The sequence below is a fragment of the Salmo trutta genome, chromosome 31 (assembly GCF_901001165.1).
Source record: "Salmo trutta chromosome 31, fSalTru1.1, whole genome shotgun sequence".
NCBI lineage: Eukaryota > Metazoa > Chordata > Actinopteri > Salmoniformes > Salmonidae > Salmo > Salmo trutta.
Window position 1 is genome coordinate 31,175,246 of NC_042987.1, and position 15,995 is coordinate 31,191,240.

General features: G+C 42.2%; 1 protein-coding gene across 6 annotated transcripts in view; it reads right to left on the bottom strand.

Moving 5' to 3' along the window:
* LOC115169947 (cAMP-specific 3',5'-cyclic phosphodiesterase 4D-like) overlaps positions 1-15,995 on the bottom strand; it is an 81,569-nt gene that overhangs the window by 17,290 nt on the left and 48,284 nt on the right. For 3 of the 6 annotated variants that reach the window (XM_029726101.1, XM_029726100.1, XM_029726103.1), the window contains exons 2-4: positions 10,311-10,499; positions 2,051-2,092; positions 1,404-1,440 (exon numbers count right to left, since the gene is read on the bottom strand). In XM_029726101.1, coding sequence (XP_029581961.1) covers positions 1,404-1,440; positions 2,051-2,092; positions 10,311-10,499 — 268 coding nt within the window. Of the gene's footprint in view, positions 1-1,403; positions 2,450-10,310; positions 10,500-15,995 lie in introns of those variants that run through there. The other 3 variants (XM_029726102.1, XM_029726105.1, XM_029726104.1) reach the window with 3 other exon arrangements.

Here is a 15,995-nt window from a genome sequence, read left to right on the forward strand (position 1 = left end):
ATCAAGGCAAAGGGTGGCTACTTTGAGGAATCTAAAATCTAAAATATATTTTGATTTGTTTAACACTTTTTTGGTTACTACATGATTTCATATGTGTTATTTCATCGTTTTGATGTCTTCAATATTATTCTACATTGTAGAAAATAGTAAAAATAAAGAAAAACCCTTGAATGAGTACGTGTGTCCAAACTTTTGCCTGGTACTGTACATCCTCTCTACTACCTCATTGTGATAGTCGAGCTACTTCATGTATGAATAAAAACATTTAGAATATATTATATGCATACTCCGTGAAGTGTTACAATTGAACATTTTACACCACAAAAGGGCTAAGCATACACTGCAATGGAGTACATTTAAACTCTCTTACGCCTTGATCACACCGACAGTGTTATTGTGCAAAATGGTATGCAGCATCATCTGGATGTGTGTGCAACAAAAGTTCAACATTCACCTTCTGCTACCGTTTCTGTCAAGCTGTCTTTGATGCATACATTCGATAAATCCAACGTATGCACCACACAAAATGCACTACAACTGCCTCTGCAACGTAATGCTACAAGTCAAACACAGCGTTCCATTGGAAATGTATGTACTTCTGGTGTACCAAAATGTAATGACGCTGTCGGGGTGATCGAGGCGTTAATGTTAAATAGTGACTTGCAATAGTTCATTTTCAACACTTTACAAAATAATCAAGCACTAGCAGTGCCCCTGAGCCATCATAATTATAGGCTGATGAAGAGTGAGCCCCCTCGCTAGCCCCCACCCTCCCATACGTCACACATGTGAGAGTCTGGGCACCAATCTAAATCACGAGTCAGCACGTTAAAAAAGACCGTATCTGGTTTCCGGGACGTGGTGGGTTTCTTATCAGTCAACAGCCGTATCGAGGAACGCCATGTTGGATTCCTCGTTTAGTAAAGTGAGTGCGGTTGTGAAGCACGTCCTCCGTCACGGGCCTGGCTGCCGCAATGTGCCAGCCGCATGCCAAAGGCTGTTCCGGTGGCCCTCTACTAGTGTCACTGGCACCTATAGTGACAGCTGTGACTTCACTGACAACATCCTTTTGTAGTTCTCTTTTTTTTAAGCCCAACATTACTCAGAATCAGTCAGTGTTCAGTTACATTATTTATTTCCTTGTTGTGTTGGTGTGCATAATGAAGGTGAAGTTACATAACCACTGGGCAGATTAGAGGTCACATTCCAAATTACAGGGAGAATTTGGCTTGGCAAACCAGAGCGTGCTTAAAAGCAGTGGGATAGATTCTAACCCATGCTGGCAGCGATACATTGTACATGTGCTCCAGAGGCAGTAGCCTAGACCACTAGTCCATACCAGGCCAATTCATTAACCCTTTGTTCAGCTGAAAAACACAGGACAGAATATTTCCAAAACTAACCTGTGCAAATGGTGTCACAATCATGTCTTCTCCATGTCTATAATGGGGCAAAAACGATGAAATTGAGGTTAAATCCAGATATTGGTTTAGGCTCTGGTCTTACATTTTTTAAAGTACATTAACATAATCAGTGAAAAGGTTAAACAAAATTGCAACGATTTAGTGTGTATACAATATTTAGGTTAAATCCAACATGACTACTATGGTACTAATGTCTACTGTGCACTTTACACATTTACATTTAATCATAAATCAAGACAGTTGATCAGTGTCTGTGAAAAAACACTCCAACAACCTGCAGACCGACATCAAAGCAAAGAACGCAACGAGAAAAGGTAGACCAGACAGGGTGAAATTAAGGTCAAACAAAGGATGCCATGCACTGTACATTATAGGAACCGTTAGGTAGGGAGAAATTAACGTCCAACTGGTAAAGTTACAGGGTTGGGGTTATGCTAGGGTCTTTTTCTTGAAGCTTCACATGCAAAAGAAAAAGGCTTTTCTTGGGGTCACAGGAAAAACATGGGGGAGGGGTACATTTTTTGTCACTGGTGCCATGGGGAGGATGATGGCTCTGAAACCTGTAATGGAGAATGCGGGACAGGCCTTTGAGGGGACAAATCAGCGTTTTGTCAAGTTCTTCTCACCGAGACAACCAGTTGACTTCCCAGTGCTTCAAGCTTTCTTCCCTTTAAAAACAGAGGCAAGAGTTGGTGACCTGCAACCAAATTAATCACAAACTAAGGTGTTTAGAGACAGGGAAACTGTCTTAGGCTGATGTAGGCTGGAAAAATAAACAGCACAAGTAAAAAACCAAGAAAGTCGCTAATTTTTCCAACTTTGGCTGCAGTCCAAACACCTTATTTTTACCCCCTCAGCCCTCGCGCTAGCCACTCTCCCTCAGGGGAGTGAGTGAAGAACTTTGATCACTTGTGGGGTTGATATGACCCACAAATCAATGCAAACTGTAGTCATTTGTCAAACTCCGGTGGCTGCGAAGTTTCAAATAAAGTCAACACGGCTGCATTTTTGGCATGTCAGACAAAATGTTGACACCAGCTAAAAAATATATAAATAAAATAACATTTTATTGGTCACATATACATAATCAGCAGATGTTGTTGCAGGTGTAGCGAAATGCTTGTGTTTCTAGCTCCAACAGTGCAGTAGTATCTTAAAATGATTCACAACAATACACACAAATCTGAAAGTAAAAGAATGGAATTAAGAGTGGCATTGACTAAAATACAGTAGAGTAGAATAAAGTATATACATATGAGATGAGTAAAGCAGTATGTAAACAACATTTTAACAGTATTAAAGTGACTAGTGTCGCATTATTAAAGTGGCCAGTGATTCCAAGTCTATGTATATATGGCAGGAGCCTCTGAGGTGCAGTGTTGTGTAACCGGGTGGAATCCGGCCAGTGATGGCTATTTAACAGTCTGATGGCCTTAAGATTGAAGCTATTTTTCAGTCTCTCAGTCCCAGCTTTGATGCACCTGTACTGACCTTGCCTTCTGGATGATAGCGTGGTGAACAGGCTGTGGGTCGGGTGGTTGATGTCCTTGATGATCTTTTTGGCCTTTCTGTAACATCAGGTGCTGTAGGTGTCCTGGAGGGCAGGTAGTTTGCCCCCGGTGATGTGTTGGGCAGACCGCACCACCCTCTGGAGAGCCCTGCGGTTGCAGGCAGTGCAGTTGGCGTACCAGGCGGTGATACAGCCTGACAGGATGCTCTCAATTGCGCAACTGTAAACATTTGAGAGTTGTAGGGGCCAAGCCAAATTTCTTCAGCCTCCTGAGGTTGAAGAGGCGTTGTTGCGCCTTCTTCACCATACTGTCTGTGTGGGTGGACCATTCCAGATCGTCAGTAATGTGTACGCTGAGAAACTTGAAGCTTTCCACCTTCTCAACTGCGGTCCCGTCGATATGGATAGGGGTGTGCTCCTTCTGCTGTTTCCTGAAGTCCATGATCAACTCCTTTGTTTTGTTGATATTGAGTGAGAGGTTATTTTCCTGGCACCACTCTCCCAGGGCCCTTACCTCCTCCCTGTAGGCTGTCCTGTCAGTGTTGGTAATCAGGCCTACTACCGTTGTGTCGTCTGCAAACTTGATGATTGAGTTGGAGGTGTGCGTGGCCGTGCAGTCATGGGTGAACAGGGAGTACAGGAGGGGGCTGAGCACGCACCCTTGTGGGCCTTCTGTGTTGACAATCAGCGAAGTGGAGGTGTTGTCTGTGGTGTTGAATGCTGCACTATAGTCAATGAACAGCATTCTTACATAGGTATACCTCTTGTCCAGATGGGACAGGGCAGTGTGCAGTGCCATGGCTATTGCATCGTCTGTGGATCTATTGGGGCGGTAAGCAAATTGAAGTGGGTCTAGGGTGTCAGGTAACGTAGAGGTGATATGATCCTTAACTAGCCTCTCAAAGCACTTCATGATGACAGAAGTGAGTGCTATGGGGCGATAGTAATTTAGTTCAGTTACCTTTGCTTTCTTGGGTACAGGAACAACGGTGGACATATTGAAGCAAGTGGGGACAACAGACTGGGATAGGGAGAGATTTAATATGTCCGTAAACACTCCAGACAGCTGGTCTGCGCATGCTCTGAGGACACGCCTAGGGATGCCGTCTGGGCCGACAGCCCTGCGAGGGTTAACACCCTTAAATGTCTTCCTCACGTTGGTCACTGAGAAGAAGAGCCCAAAGTCCTTGGTAGTGGGCCACATCGGTGACTGTGGGTTGTCCTCAAAGTGGGCAAAGAAGGAAGCAAGACATCAGTGTCCCCGACGTGGCTGGTTTTCCCTAGTCCATGATTGTCTGTAGACCCTGCCACATATGTCTCGTGTCTGAGCCGTTAAATTGCAACTCCACTTTGATTGTTTTGATTGTTTTGCCTGTTTGATTGTATTCGGCCATAGTCACCTTGCCATGGTTAAATGCTGTGGTTCGCGCTTTCAATTTTGCTTGAATGCGGCCATCTTTCCACTGTTTCTGGATTGGGTAGGTTTTAATAGTCACAGTGGGTACAACATCTCCTATACACTTCCCGATGAACTCAGTCACCGTATCTGTGTATTTGTCAATGTTATTCTCAGAGGCTAACCGGAACATATCCCAGTCCGCCTGATCAAAACAATCTTGAAGCATGGATTCCGATTTGTCAGACCAGTGTTGAATAGACCTTAGCACGGGTATTTCCTGTTTGAGTTTCTGCCTATAGGAAGGGAGGTGCAAAATGGAGTTGTGATCAGATTTGCTGAAGGGAGGGTGGAGGAGGCCCTTGTAGGCATTTCGAAAAGTTGAGTAGCAGTGGTCCAATGTTTTACCAGTGCGAGTACTACAGTCAATGTGTTGGTAGAACTTTGGTAGCGTTTTCCTCAAATTTGCTTTGTTAAAATCCACAGCTACAATAAATGCGGCCTCAGGATATGTGGTTTCCAGTTTGCAAAAAGTGTAGTGTAGTTCTTTGAGGGCCGTCGTGGTATCTGCTTGAAGGGGAATATACACGCCTGTGACTATAACCGAAGAGAATTCTCTTGGGAGGTAATACGGTCGGCATTTGATTGTGAGTTATTCTAGGTTGGGTGAACAAAAGGACTTGAGTTTCTGTATGTTATCACAATCGCACCATGAGTGGATAATCATGAAACATACACCCCACCTTTCTTCTTCCCGGAGAGTTCTTTATTCTTGCCTGCGCGATGTACTGAGAACCCAGATGGCTGAATGGATATATATCCTGAGAGAGCCATGATTCCGTGAAACAGAGTATGTTACAATCCCTGATGTCTCACTGGAAGGAGATCCTCGCCCTGAGCTCGTCTACGTTATTATCCATTTGCGAGTAATATACTCGGAAGCAGTGGATGGTGTGTCGTATTCCTGTTCATAACGCTGGTGAGTTACCGCCGCTCTGATATCCAAAAGTTATTTCCGGCTGTATGTAATAACACCCAAAAAATTCTGTGCTTATAATATAAGAAATAACACACCAAAAAACAAAATACTATCAAAGTTGCTTAGGAGCTAGACACAGAGCTGCCATGTCTGTCTGCGCCATCTACATCCTTGTTTTTTTAAGAAAAGCACATTTTTTGTCCATTAAAATAACATCAAATTGATCAAAAATACAATGTAGACATTGTTAATGTTGTAAATGACTATTGCAGCTGGAAATGGCTGATTTTATTATGGAATATCTACATAGGCGTACAGAGGCCCATTATCCGCAACCATCACTCCTGTGTTCCAAAGGCACGTTGTGTTAGCTAATCCAAGTTTATCATTTTAAAAGGCTAATTGATCATTAGAAAACCCTATTGCAATTATTTTAGCAATACAACTAGCCTTCTTTAAACTCGTTGAGTATCTGGAGCATCAGCATTTGTGGGTTTGATTACAGGCTCAAAATAGCCAGAAACAAAACACTTTCTTCTGAAAGACCCCGGGTCACAACTGAGCAAGAAGACAAGTACATTAGAGTGTTTAGTTTGAGAAACATATGCCTCACATGTCCTCAACTGGCAGCTTCATTAAATGGTACCCGCAAAACACCAGTCTCAACGTCAACAGTGAAGAGGCGACTTCGGGATGCTGACCTTCTAGGCAGAGTTGCAAAGAAAAAGCCATATCTCTGTCCAGTGTATGTTCTTTTGCCCATCTTGATCTTTTATTTTTATTATCCAGTCTGAGATATGGCTTTTTCAAAATCAAAATCATGAAAATGACTGTCTGGTAGCCTCAATAAATAGAGAAAGATTTGTAGTTGAACAAGTTGTTACATGTATAGATTTGTTTTTTACTTGACTTGAAAAAACTTGTGCCTCGACTCGACTTGTTCTTAGATTGCACGACTTGAGTCTTGACCTGTTATACTTGGGACTCGACTTGAGACTCACCCCTTGTGACTTGAGACTTGCTTGTGACTCGAATAATAGTGACTTGGTCCCACTTCTGTAGTTAGCTACATCATATCAAACCTGTCATCTGGTTTGCTTGGTTAGCAAGGTAGGAATTAAGCTAGCTAGCTAGCCTGTTATGCTAAACATGATGCTAACTATTTAGCTAGCTAACGTCAGCGAGCTAAATAGATGGCTCTGAGTCTGGCTGGAATTGGCAGGAGCCCCACCTGTTTTGAGCCCCTGCCAAAATAATAATGTTTTGGGCCTGTTTTGCATGTTATTTTGGCATTAATACATGTCACATAACAGTTTGCAAACAATGTAAAAAACTATACCAAAAAATAATTGACTTAATAAAGTTGCATACAAACTTGGTCTCACCCTAATCATTTGGTCCCCTTTCCCCTCATAATTTTGCCTACTGACTTAGTGGTGCACATGTAGCCTATAGCCTGTTTTAGATAAATGTAATCATCTAATATTGTAAGAGCTTTCATTGTCTGCTTATATGCCCCCTTCATTTATCCTACAGTTCTGACTTAGTGTACAGGGAGAATATTGTAAAGAATATTCCGAATATTGTAAAAACGGCTCATGTTCGGAATTCTGTCGCTGTACATTTCAAAAGTGCTGAATAAATAGTTATATTGACTACGTCTGTCCAAGCTCGCTCATTAATGTCTTAATCGAAATTACAGATTTCTTCTTATCCCGACGTCGTGCCCTTTGCACATCTCAATTGTCAGTAGAAACCACATTTGTTTAATCCAGTCAGCCATATCAGCTATGTTTTTTTAAAAGGCAGTAAATGAGGCTGAATGAACTGTTTCACTGCCAGACAAGGCTCGCTGGTAGCCCGGTGTAGCATTGGTAAGGTGTTGCGACTGCTGTGGGATGGCTTTATGTAGGCCCTAACATTTTGTGGGCACCTTTTGTGACCATTATAATGCACTTAATGTATTGTTTAGTGTCATGTTGTGTAGTGGCTTTGCTGACATGCATCTAAAAGATATATATTTTTTTGCTCCACGAAGATTTACATGCTAAAATCGCCACTGGGTAAGAGTATGGGGAAACGTTAGTTACAGCATGGTAAGGGTGAATTAAATTCTTCAACATCTTGGTAGCTAGCTAGCTAGCTAGCAACATTAGCGAAGCCAGCTGGAGTCACATATTGGCTACCTAGCAACATTACATCATTTCTCATTTCTGGAGGCAGTGGAAACACAATTTGAGCTTGCCCACCAAGGCCAACCCAACCTGGGTTGACTTTAAAGTGCCAATGGAAACAGGGCTCTTGTTGTTAGTAAAGTGTAATTAAAATGAAGATGGAAATGAATAATGCCTACTTGAATTTGCCTACTTTCAGCACCATGAGCTGTCTATTTCCGATTGATTGTGCCGCAGCTACTACCTTCAAGTTTCAGCACCACAATGTAAGTTACTCGAATCTGGCTTATTGTGAGGAGAATAACTCTGATAAATACAGTACTAGTCAAAAGTTTGGACACTGATAAATACAGTACTAGTCAAAAGTTTGGACACACCTACTCATTCAAGGGTTTTTCTTTATTTGAACTATTTTCTACATTGTAGAATAATAGTGAAGACATCAAAACTATGAAATAACACATATCGAATCATGTAGTAACCAAACAAGTGTTAAACAAATCAAATATATTTGATGACAGCTTTGCACACTCTTGGCATTCTCTCAACCTGCTTCATGAGGTAGTCATCTGGAATGCATTTCAATTAACAGGTGTGCCTTGTTAAAAGTTAAATTGTGGAATTTCTTTCCTTCTTAATGCGATTATGCCAATCAGTTGTGTTGCGACAAGGTAGGGGTGGTATACAGAATATAGCCCTATTTGGTAAAAGACCATGTCCATGTTAAGGCAAGAACAACTCAAATAAGCAAAGAGAAATAGTTCATCATTACCTTAAGACATGCAGAAAATGTCAAGAACTTTAAACGTTTCTTCAAGTGCAGTCACAAAAACCATCAAGCGCTGTGATGAAACTGGCTCTCATGAGGACCACCACAGGAAAGGAAGACCCAGAGTTACCTCTGCTGCAGAGGATAAGTTCATTAGAGTTACCAGCCTCAGAAATTGCAGCCCAAATAAATGCTTCACAGAGTTCAAGTAAACAGACTCATCTCAACATCAACTGTTCAGAGGAGACTGCGTGAATCAGGCCTTCATGGTTGAATTGCTGCAAAGAAACCACAACTAAGGGACACCAATAATAAGAAGAGACTTGCTTGGGCCAAGAAACACGAGCAATGGACATTTGACTGGTAGAAATCTATCCTTCGGTCTGAAAATTTGAGATTTTTGGTTTCAACAGCTGTGTCTTTGTGGGACGCAGAGTAGGTGAATGGATGATCTCTGAATGTGTGGTTCCCACCATGAAGCATGGAGGAGGTGTGATGGTATGGGGGTGCTTTGCTGGTGACACTGTCTGTGATTTATTTAGAATTCAAGGCACACTTAACCAGCATGGCTACCACAGCATTCTGCAGCGATACGCCATCCCATCTGGTTTGCGGGTGGGACTATCATTTGGACAATGAACCAACACACCTCCAGGCTATTTGACCTAGAAGGAGAGTGATGGAGTGCTGCATCAGATGACCTGGCCTCCACAATCACCTGACCTCAACCCAATTGAGATGGTTTGGAATGAGTTGGACCGCAGAGTGAAGGAAAAGCAGCCAACAAGTGCTCAGCATATGTGAGAACTCCTTCAAGACTGTTGGAAAAGCATTCCAGGTGAAGCTGGTTGAGAGAATGCCAAGAGTGTGCAAAGCTGTCATCAAGGCAAAGGGTGGCTACTTTGAAGAATCTAAAATCTAAAATATATTTAGATTTGTTTAACACTTTTTTGGTTACTACATGTGATATTTAATAGTGTTGATGTCTTCACTATTATTTTACAATGTAGAAAATAGTCAAAATAAAGAAAAACCCTTTAATGAGTAGGTGTGTCCAAACTTTTGACTGGTACTGTACATAATGGGCAAAAAACATATTGTTTTTAATTAAATCAATTGTAGTAGAAGCAAGCTATCAAAGTTGACCTCCGGTCCTCCTTCTCATCTTCCCACTCTTCTTCTCAAAAGGAACAGAACATAGGCTGTAGGCTAGTCCCCGCGCAAGATGAAATTATTTTTGGCAGAAGCCTTTGACTCTCCTCCTGAACTGTAGGCCTACACAGCTATTGGTTAAGCAGCACACAAACATGTTTTTGATCAGCAAGAGCAGAGCAGGCCGGGGCTCAGGGTTGGAATATCCATTGCAGTTTGTAATGCAGCCTAGTTTTATTTACACCATCCCAGCAGCTTTCTTAGAAATACAACTTTGCTCTGTGCTTCTACGACCATGCACTTCGTAGCCTATAGGCTATGGATCATTTGATTGAGACCACACTAAATAGCCTATAGGCGCACATGATAGTGCACTCTCAGCAGAGAATCAGAGATGAGGGGCGGCATCGGGCACACATTGATATATATATCCTAATAAGCAACTATTATTCTAAAACACTGACAAATATAGACATTTCATCAATTACAAATGATATTACTCTCCCCTGGACTAGATTAAAAAAAATACTAAACCCTCCTCTTGACTAAAATTGAAAAAGCATGACCCTTCCCCACTTTCCTCCAGATAACCATTCTGTACATTTCTTTCCATTCCTTACTGTGATTATAAAGTAAAAGGGAAAGCTTACAAATGGGCCTAACGTATTCCCCATGTTTTGCTATCGGAATTCCCTTTTGGAAAGTGATCCAAGAAGCAATTCCCTTCCACATATAATTGTATCTGTTCCACAAAACCATATCTGTATATAACCTTGGACATTACAAAAAGTGGAGACCTTGCAGCATCAAGGCCTACATTGAGACATCTCTGCCATGACGCTTCAATAGATGTGAGTGGAAGGTGAAAGGTCACAGAGGGAGACGATATGGGGCGGGGGCACTTACAGATCACTGGCAGTGGACGAGTTCCTCGAGGGGGCCTTAGGTGAGAGGTCAAAGTCTGAGTCGGAGCGGTAGAGGAAGGACTCACGGCGCTGGCTGTGGTAGTTGGCCTGGAGCACCAGGCCAGAGCCGGGACTGGCCGGCGGGTCCAGGGGGCTGCGCCCCACCGACAAGCCATTCTCAGCATCAAAACTATGGGGAAAGAGAAAGAGGGAGAGAGCAGATGAGAAAACAATTCACTGTTTCAAACTTGTAGCCTAAATCAAAGCTCCAAATCAACAATAAAAATGTAAGAACTGTTCAAATTACAGTAAATATGAATTTTACATGCAACACCCTAAGGGTATCACCCTTTAATGAGAGTGAGGAGAGTATAGTGAAGAGTAACCTGAGATGGGAGAGTGATCGAGAAAAGGCCATAGTGGCTCTCAACATGTATCATGATTTAGCACGTCTTTCAATGAAAGCCGCTTATTATCGTCATCACCATCATTTAAAATTGTAATAACCATGCTCCAAAAATCATCCACGTCACAAATGACGCTCCATCACCTTGTGCACACAGCACAAACACACACTCAGTTAAAGCACAATACACAACAGATTTGAATCATTCGCAACAAGGCACTTTTCTTCGAGACTGACGTCAAGTCAGACATCACCAACGGGACAAAGGAATCAAACCCCTCCTTTCCCCCCTCTAAACAAATTGAGTGCATTTGAGAAGCCCAAACTAAAAATATCAATGGCGACACTAATAGCACAAACCCTTTCAACAACGAAGGTGATTTATCAAAAGCACAGGAAATGGACGAACACAAAAAAAGGCCCATCATTGTTCTGAGTCACACCAATAAACCTCCATATGTAGGATGAGTGGTTGAGAGGGTGAAAAAAGCGTATAATAATACGTTGTGGAGTTGACTACGTCACAGAAGTGTAACTGAATGGTGTTGGCTGGTCAGACTACGGGAACTGGCTGTTTGATGACGAGGGTCGGCCTGAGGCACCTGCTGCACAGATTCACAGATCTATAAACCATCTTTAAGAGCATTCAAAGGGATAGGAACGGATCCATATACATTAAGATTAGTGCAGCTCTGCACCGCCTAACCCAGGTTGACATGCGTAAACAGTTCTCTTTGTTAATAATGCATCTCACTAGTCTAAAGGGGCTTAGTCTCCTCGTCTCCTTCCCTTCATCTGCAACAGATCTTAAAAACACAGATGAAACCCAAGGAGATTCCCAAATGAATTCTACACTACTTATCTACCCCATCACATCTACCAGCATTTTCAGATCTGTACAAAGGGAAGGAGACAAGATAAGGAAGCCACTGTTGAGACGCAGCCAAGAGTCTGCACTGCACTGCCTACAGCAGAGGGTCATGATGATGGTCCATCTTCGGCCAAATAAAAATAAATCTCATTCTCGGCGCGGTTCCACCTTGATCCACATCCACATTCCGACAACCTCTGCTAACATCCAAGCTTAGCTCCACTTTGTATGCAGGTTCTGATGAACTCCAGAGCCGAAAAATCGGTACTTTAGCAAACAACCATTGCGGTAACTGTGGCTGTTTTTGGACAGAAACTGGATGTAGCCTGAGCCCTTTGCAAATAAATAGTGCAAAGTGATATGAAAAAATAAAACCCTCATGCTAAAACAGATATGGAATTGAAACTAACCGAGCCAGAACTGTCCCCGGAGATGTCTCTCAATAATATGAGGCAATTACACAACATTAACGTCTCTCATCTGTCAGATGCGCTATTACACAGCAATAAAACTGGCATCCAGTGCTTTAATAATAGCAAAGTCAAACTCTCGGCTCTGGTTCAACTGAACCTAATTGGGAACCCCACTGGAGGTATTTTTGCTACCTGTCAGGTGCAGACATGGAATTGATAGATACAGTGCCTAGTGAATTTCTACACACGCCTCCTCAACATCTCCACCACCATTTTTTTTTGCTACCAGTTATTCCATTAGAGCCTAAGCCCTGTCTAAGCCGATTAAAAAATATTTGGGGCCTTACTGCTATTAGCCCATACAAATGCATTGAATAACAGATTCATTACGTGGAACAACAGATAGTCAGCCTAAATTAAACAACTAAATTAAAAACTAAGTCTTGGGTCAAATCAATTACACAACACAACGCAGATGTTGGCACAAGATGGAGGGAATGTTGGAGCATATTAAACTAATGAAATGACAGTTAACAAAAATGTACATAGAGAATTTATTATACAAGAGAAAAAAATCAGAAATTCTACAGCACAGTCATGTCTTTAAGTGTAAAACTAACAATGACTCAATAATCCATGCTTACACGGAATGCTAAAAGGTCCAAAAGTTATGGGTGGAGCTAGAAAGTGGGCTATCAGAAGTATTTCAATATAAACTTACTTTCAATCTGTCTATCTACATATTTCAAAATATGGCATATTGGGGTGTAGTGAAATGCCCAATGGGCTGGACGATTCTCTTTTCATCACTCATCTTGAAAAAACGTATACAAAAAACCTTGAAATCAATCAATCTGCCATCATTAACACAATGGAAAAATGGAATGTTTTTTTATTAAAATATTTAGATAGTATAGTGTTTCTGTAAGTTGTTGTTCATTTGTGAATGTTTGTAACTGTTTGAGATAAAAAAATATATATGAATATAGAAAAAAATATGCTTTTCCAAGAGGTGTTGAGTGTTCCTGAGCGTTCCAGCCTCAGTCCTGATTTGCTTGAACATCAGAGACAAAGTTTGAATATTGCTATGCATCAATGACACTCAAGTCCCAACCAAATTTACTGAGCTTGAGTAATTTTGACAAAAACAATGGATAAATGTTGCCCTAAGAGTTGTAAAAAGTTGGCAGAATCTGATTCAAAAGGATTCACAGCTGTAATGGCTGCCGAAGGTGCTTCCCCCAAGTATTAACTCTGGGGTGTGAAGACATACAATAAAGACTTTTTAATATTCTTATTTTATATTCATTAGGAACATTTTCTATAATTTTTCTTTGAGTTTTAAAATAGGTTGTGTAGATCGGTAGGAAAACATTTTCATTTATTCACTTTTGAGATGTAATTTTAAGACAGCAAAATGTGAAGACTGTGCAAGGGGTGTGGTCATAGTACATTGGATTGCTGAAACACCTGTTATATTAAATACATCACATTGTAAGGTACTATGTCTATATGCAGGACCACGATTTATACTGTATATTTGATTTATTTTCTGTTTGTACAAAAATGGTTTGCTCCCCCAGTGTCACGGTTGTTGTCATAAGGAGGAGCGGACCAGAGTGCAGCGTGTGTGTCGTTCCACATTTTATTTATACTGTGAAACTATGCAATACATAAATAAACTGAATGACAAAAAACAACAAACCGTGACCCAGAGGCGAAACATACACTACTCAAAATGAATCTCCCACAAACCCAGGTGGGACAAACATTAACTTAAATATGACCTCCAATTAGAGACAATGATGACCAGCTGCAAACAAAGCCCAACATAGAAATACAAAACCTAGAACAACCCAACATAGAAATACAAAACTAGAACATAACAACATAGAAAAAATAAACTAGAAAACCCCCCTGTCACGCCCTGACCTACTCTACCATAGAAAATAACAACTTACGTCAGGACGTGACACACAGACAGTGAATCAAGTGGCCATGGCTTGCTATATAAAGCAGGAAGACAGGCATCAAGGCATTCAGTTACTGTTGGATTGCACGTTAGAATGGGAAAAACGAGTGACCTAAGCAACTTTGAGCGTGGTATGATCGTGGGTGCCAGGCGCGCTGGTTTCAGTATCTCAAAAACGGCCGGCCTCCGGGCTTTCCACGCACGACAGTGTCTAGGGTTTACAGAGAATGGTGCGACAAACAAAAAACTTCCAGTCAGCGGCAGTCCTGTGGGTGAAAACAGCTTGTTTGATGAGAGGTGGAAGGAGAATGGCAAGAATCGTGCAAGCTAACAGGCGGGCCACAAACAGGCAAATAACTGTGCAGTACAACAGTGGTGTGCAGAACAGTAAATTGGAATGCACAACTTGTCAGTACTTGTCACAGATGGGTTATTGCAGCAGACGACCGCACTGGGTTTTGCTCCTATCAGCTAAAAACAAGAAGAAGTGGCTAGTGGGCACGCGATCACCAACACTGGCAAATTGAGGAGTGGAAAAACATTGCCTGGTCCGATGAATCCCGGTTCCTGTTGCGTCATGCTGATGGCAGAGTCAGGATATAGAGTAAGCAGCATGAGTCCATGGCCCATCCTTCCTGGTGTCAACGGTACAGGCTGGTGGCAGTGGTTTAATGGTGTGGGGAATATTTTCCTGGCACATGTTAGGTCCCTTGATACCAATTGAGCAGCGTTTCCATTCCCCAAAGAATTCAGGCTGTTATGGAGGCAAAGGGAGGTCCGACCCGGTACTAGATGGGTATACCCTAAAAAACTGGCCACTGAGTGTATCTTCACATTCTTGTTGAAATTGTTTATATTTGAAACTAATTTTCACATTTTAAGACCAAACACATGCAAGTCAAATTGTGGGAACTATACCCATGTAGATTTTACCCATGTCAAATTTACAATCTAAAAATGGCTACTGTAGGCACTCCATAAATTTCTTCCACCCACTTCATTCCCTGGGATGTTGCATTAAGACAAGATGCTGGTCTGTTACATTGTGTCATGTGACAAAACACTATACATAGCCACAGAGAGAGACTGAATACACAGAGAGATACAGAATACACAGAGAAAGACAGAATACACAAAGCGAGATGGAATACACAGAGAGACAGAATACACAGAGAGAGACATAATACACAGAGAAAGACAGAATACACAGAGAGAGACAGAATACACAGAGAGAGACAGGGGCGGAAGGGGAGAGTAACTGTTCAACCCTGAGACAAGCAGAGAGAGATGATGAGAGAAAGGGAGAGAGAGTGGGAGAGAGAGTGGGAGAGATAGAGAGAGGATTCTACATTGGCAAGAATGACTTGGCATTGCGAGGGGAGCTGTGTGTGTATGTGAGAGTGAGAGTGTGAGAATGAGAAGAAGGTATTCTAAAGATACCTGTGCCAGGAGCTTGTGCTGTCGCTGTCTCTCCCTCCTCCCTAATGGTGCATCTCTCCCTCCTCCCTAATGGTGCATCTCTCCCTCCTCCCTAATGGTGCATCTCTCCCTCCTCCCTAATGGTGCATCTCTCCCTCCTCCCTAATGGTGCATCTCTCCCTCCTCCCTAATGGTGCATCTCTCCCTCCTCTGGCTGATTCCACACGCTCTAGCTGTCTCTGACTCCGCTTGCTTCTGCATCTGCTAAAAATAGCCTCTTCGTGCGGGAAATAGAATCAGAGATTCTAAAAATAGGTTTTCAGGTGGAGCGGGTTCCCTCTCTCGCTCTGTCCCCCGCTCCCTCTGCATCGACGAGACCATATTCTTTCCTCCATTCATTAATATTTATGGCGGGTTTCTATTTGAAGCAGATGTCAGGTTAAATTTAGTCTCCATAAACAAATTTCTGCCCCTGTCATTCCCTCGCTGCCACTTACAGAGCTTTCCCTTCGGAGGCCCGGCTCAAAGTCTTCTGAGTGGGCCTTCTGACTTAATCATCAGGTTGGACTTTGTTTATCTTAGACTTGAGTACTACACAGTGACAG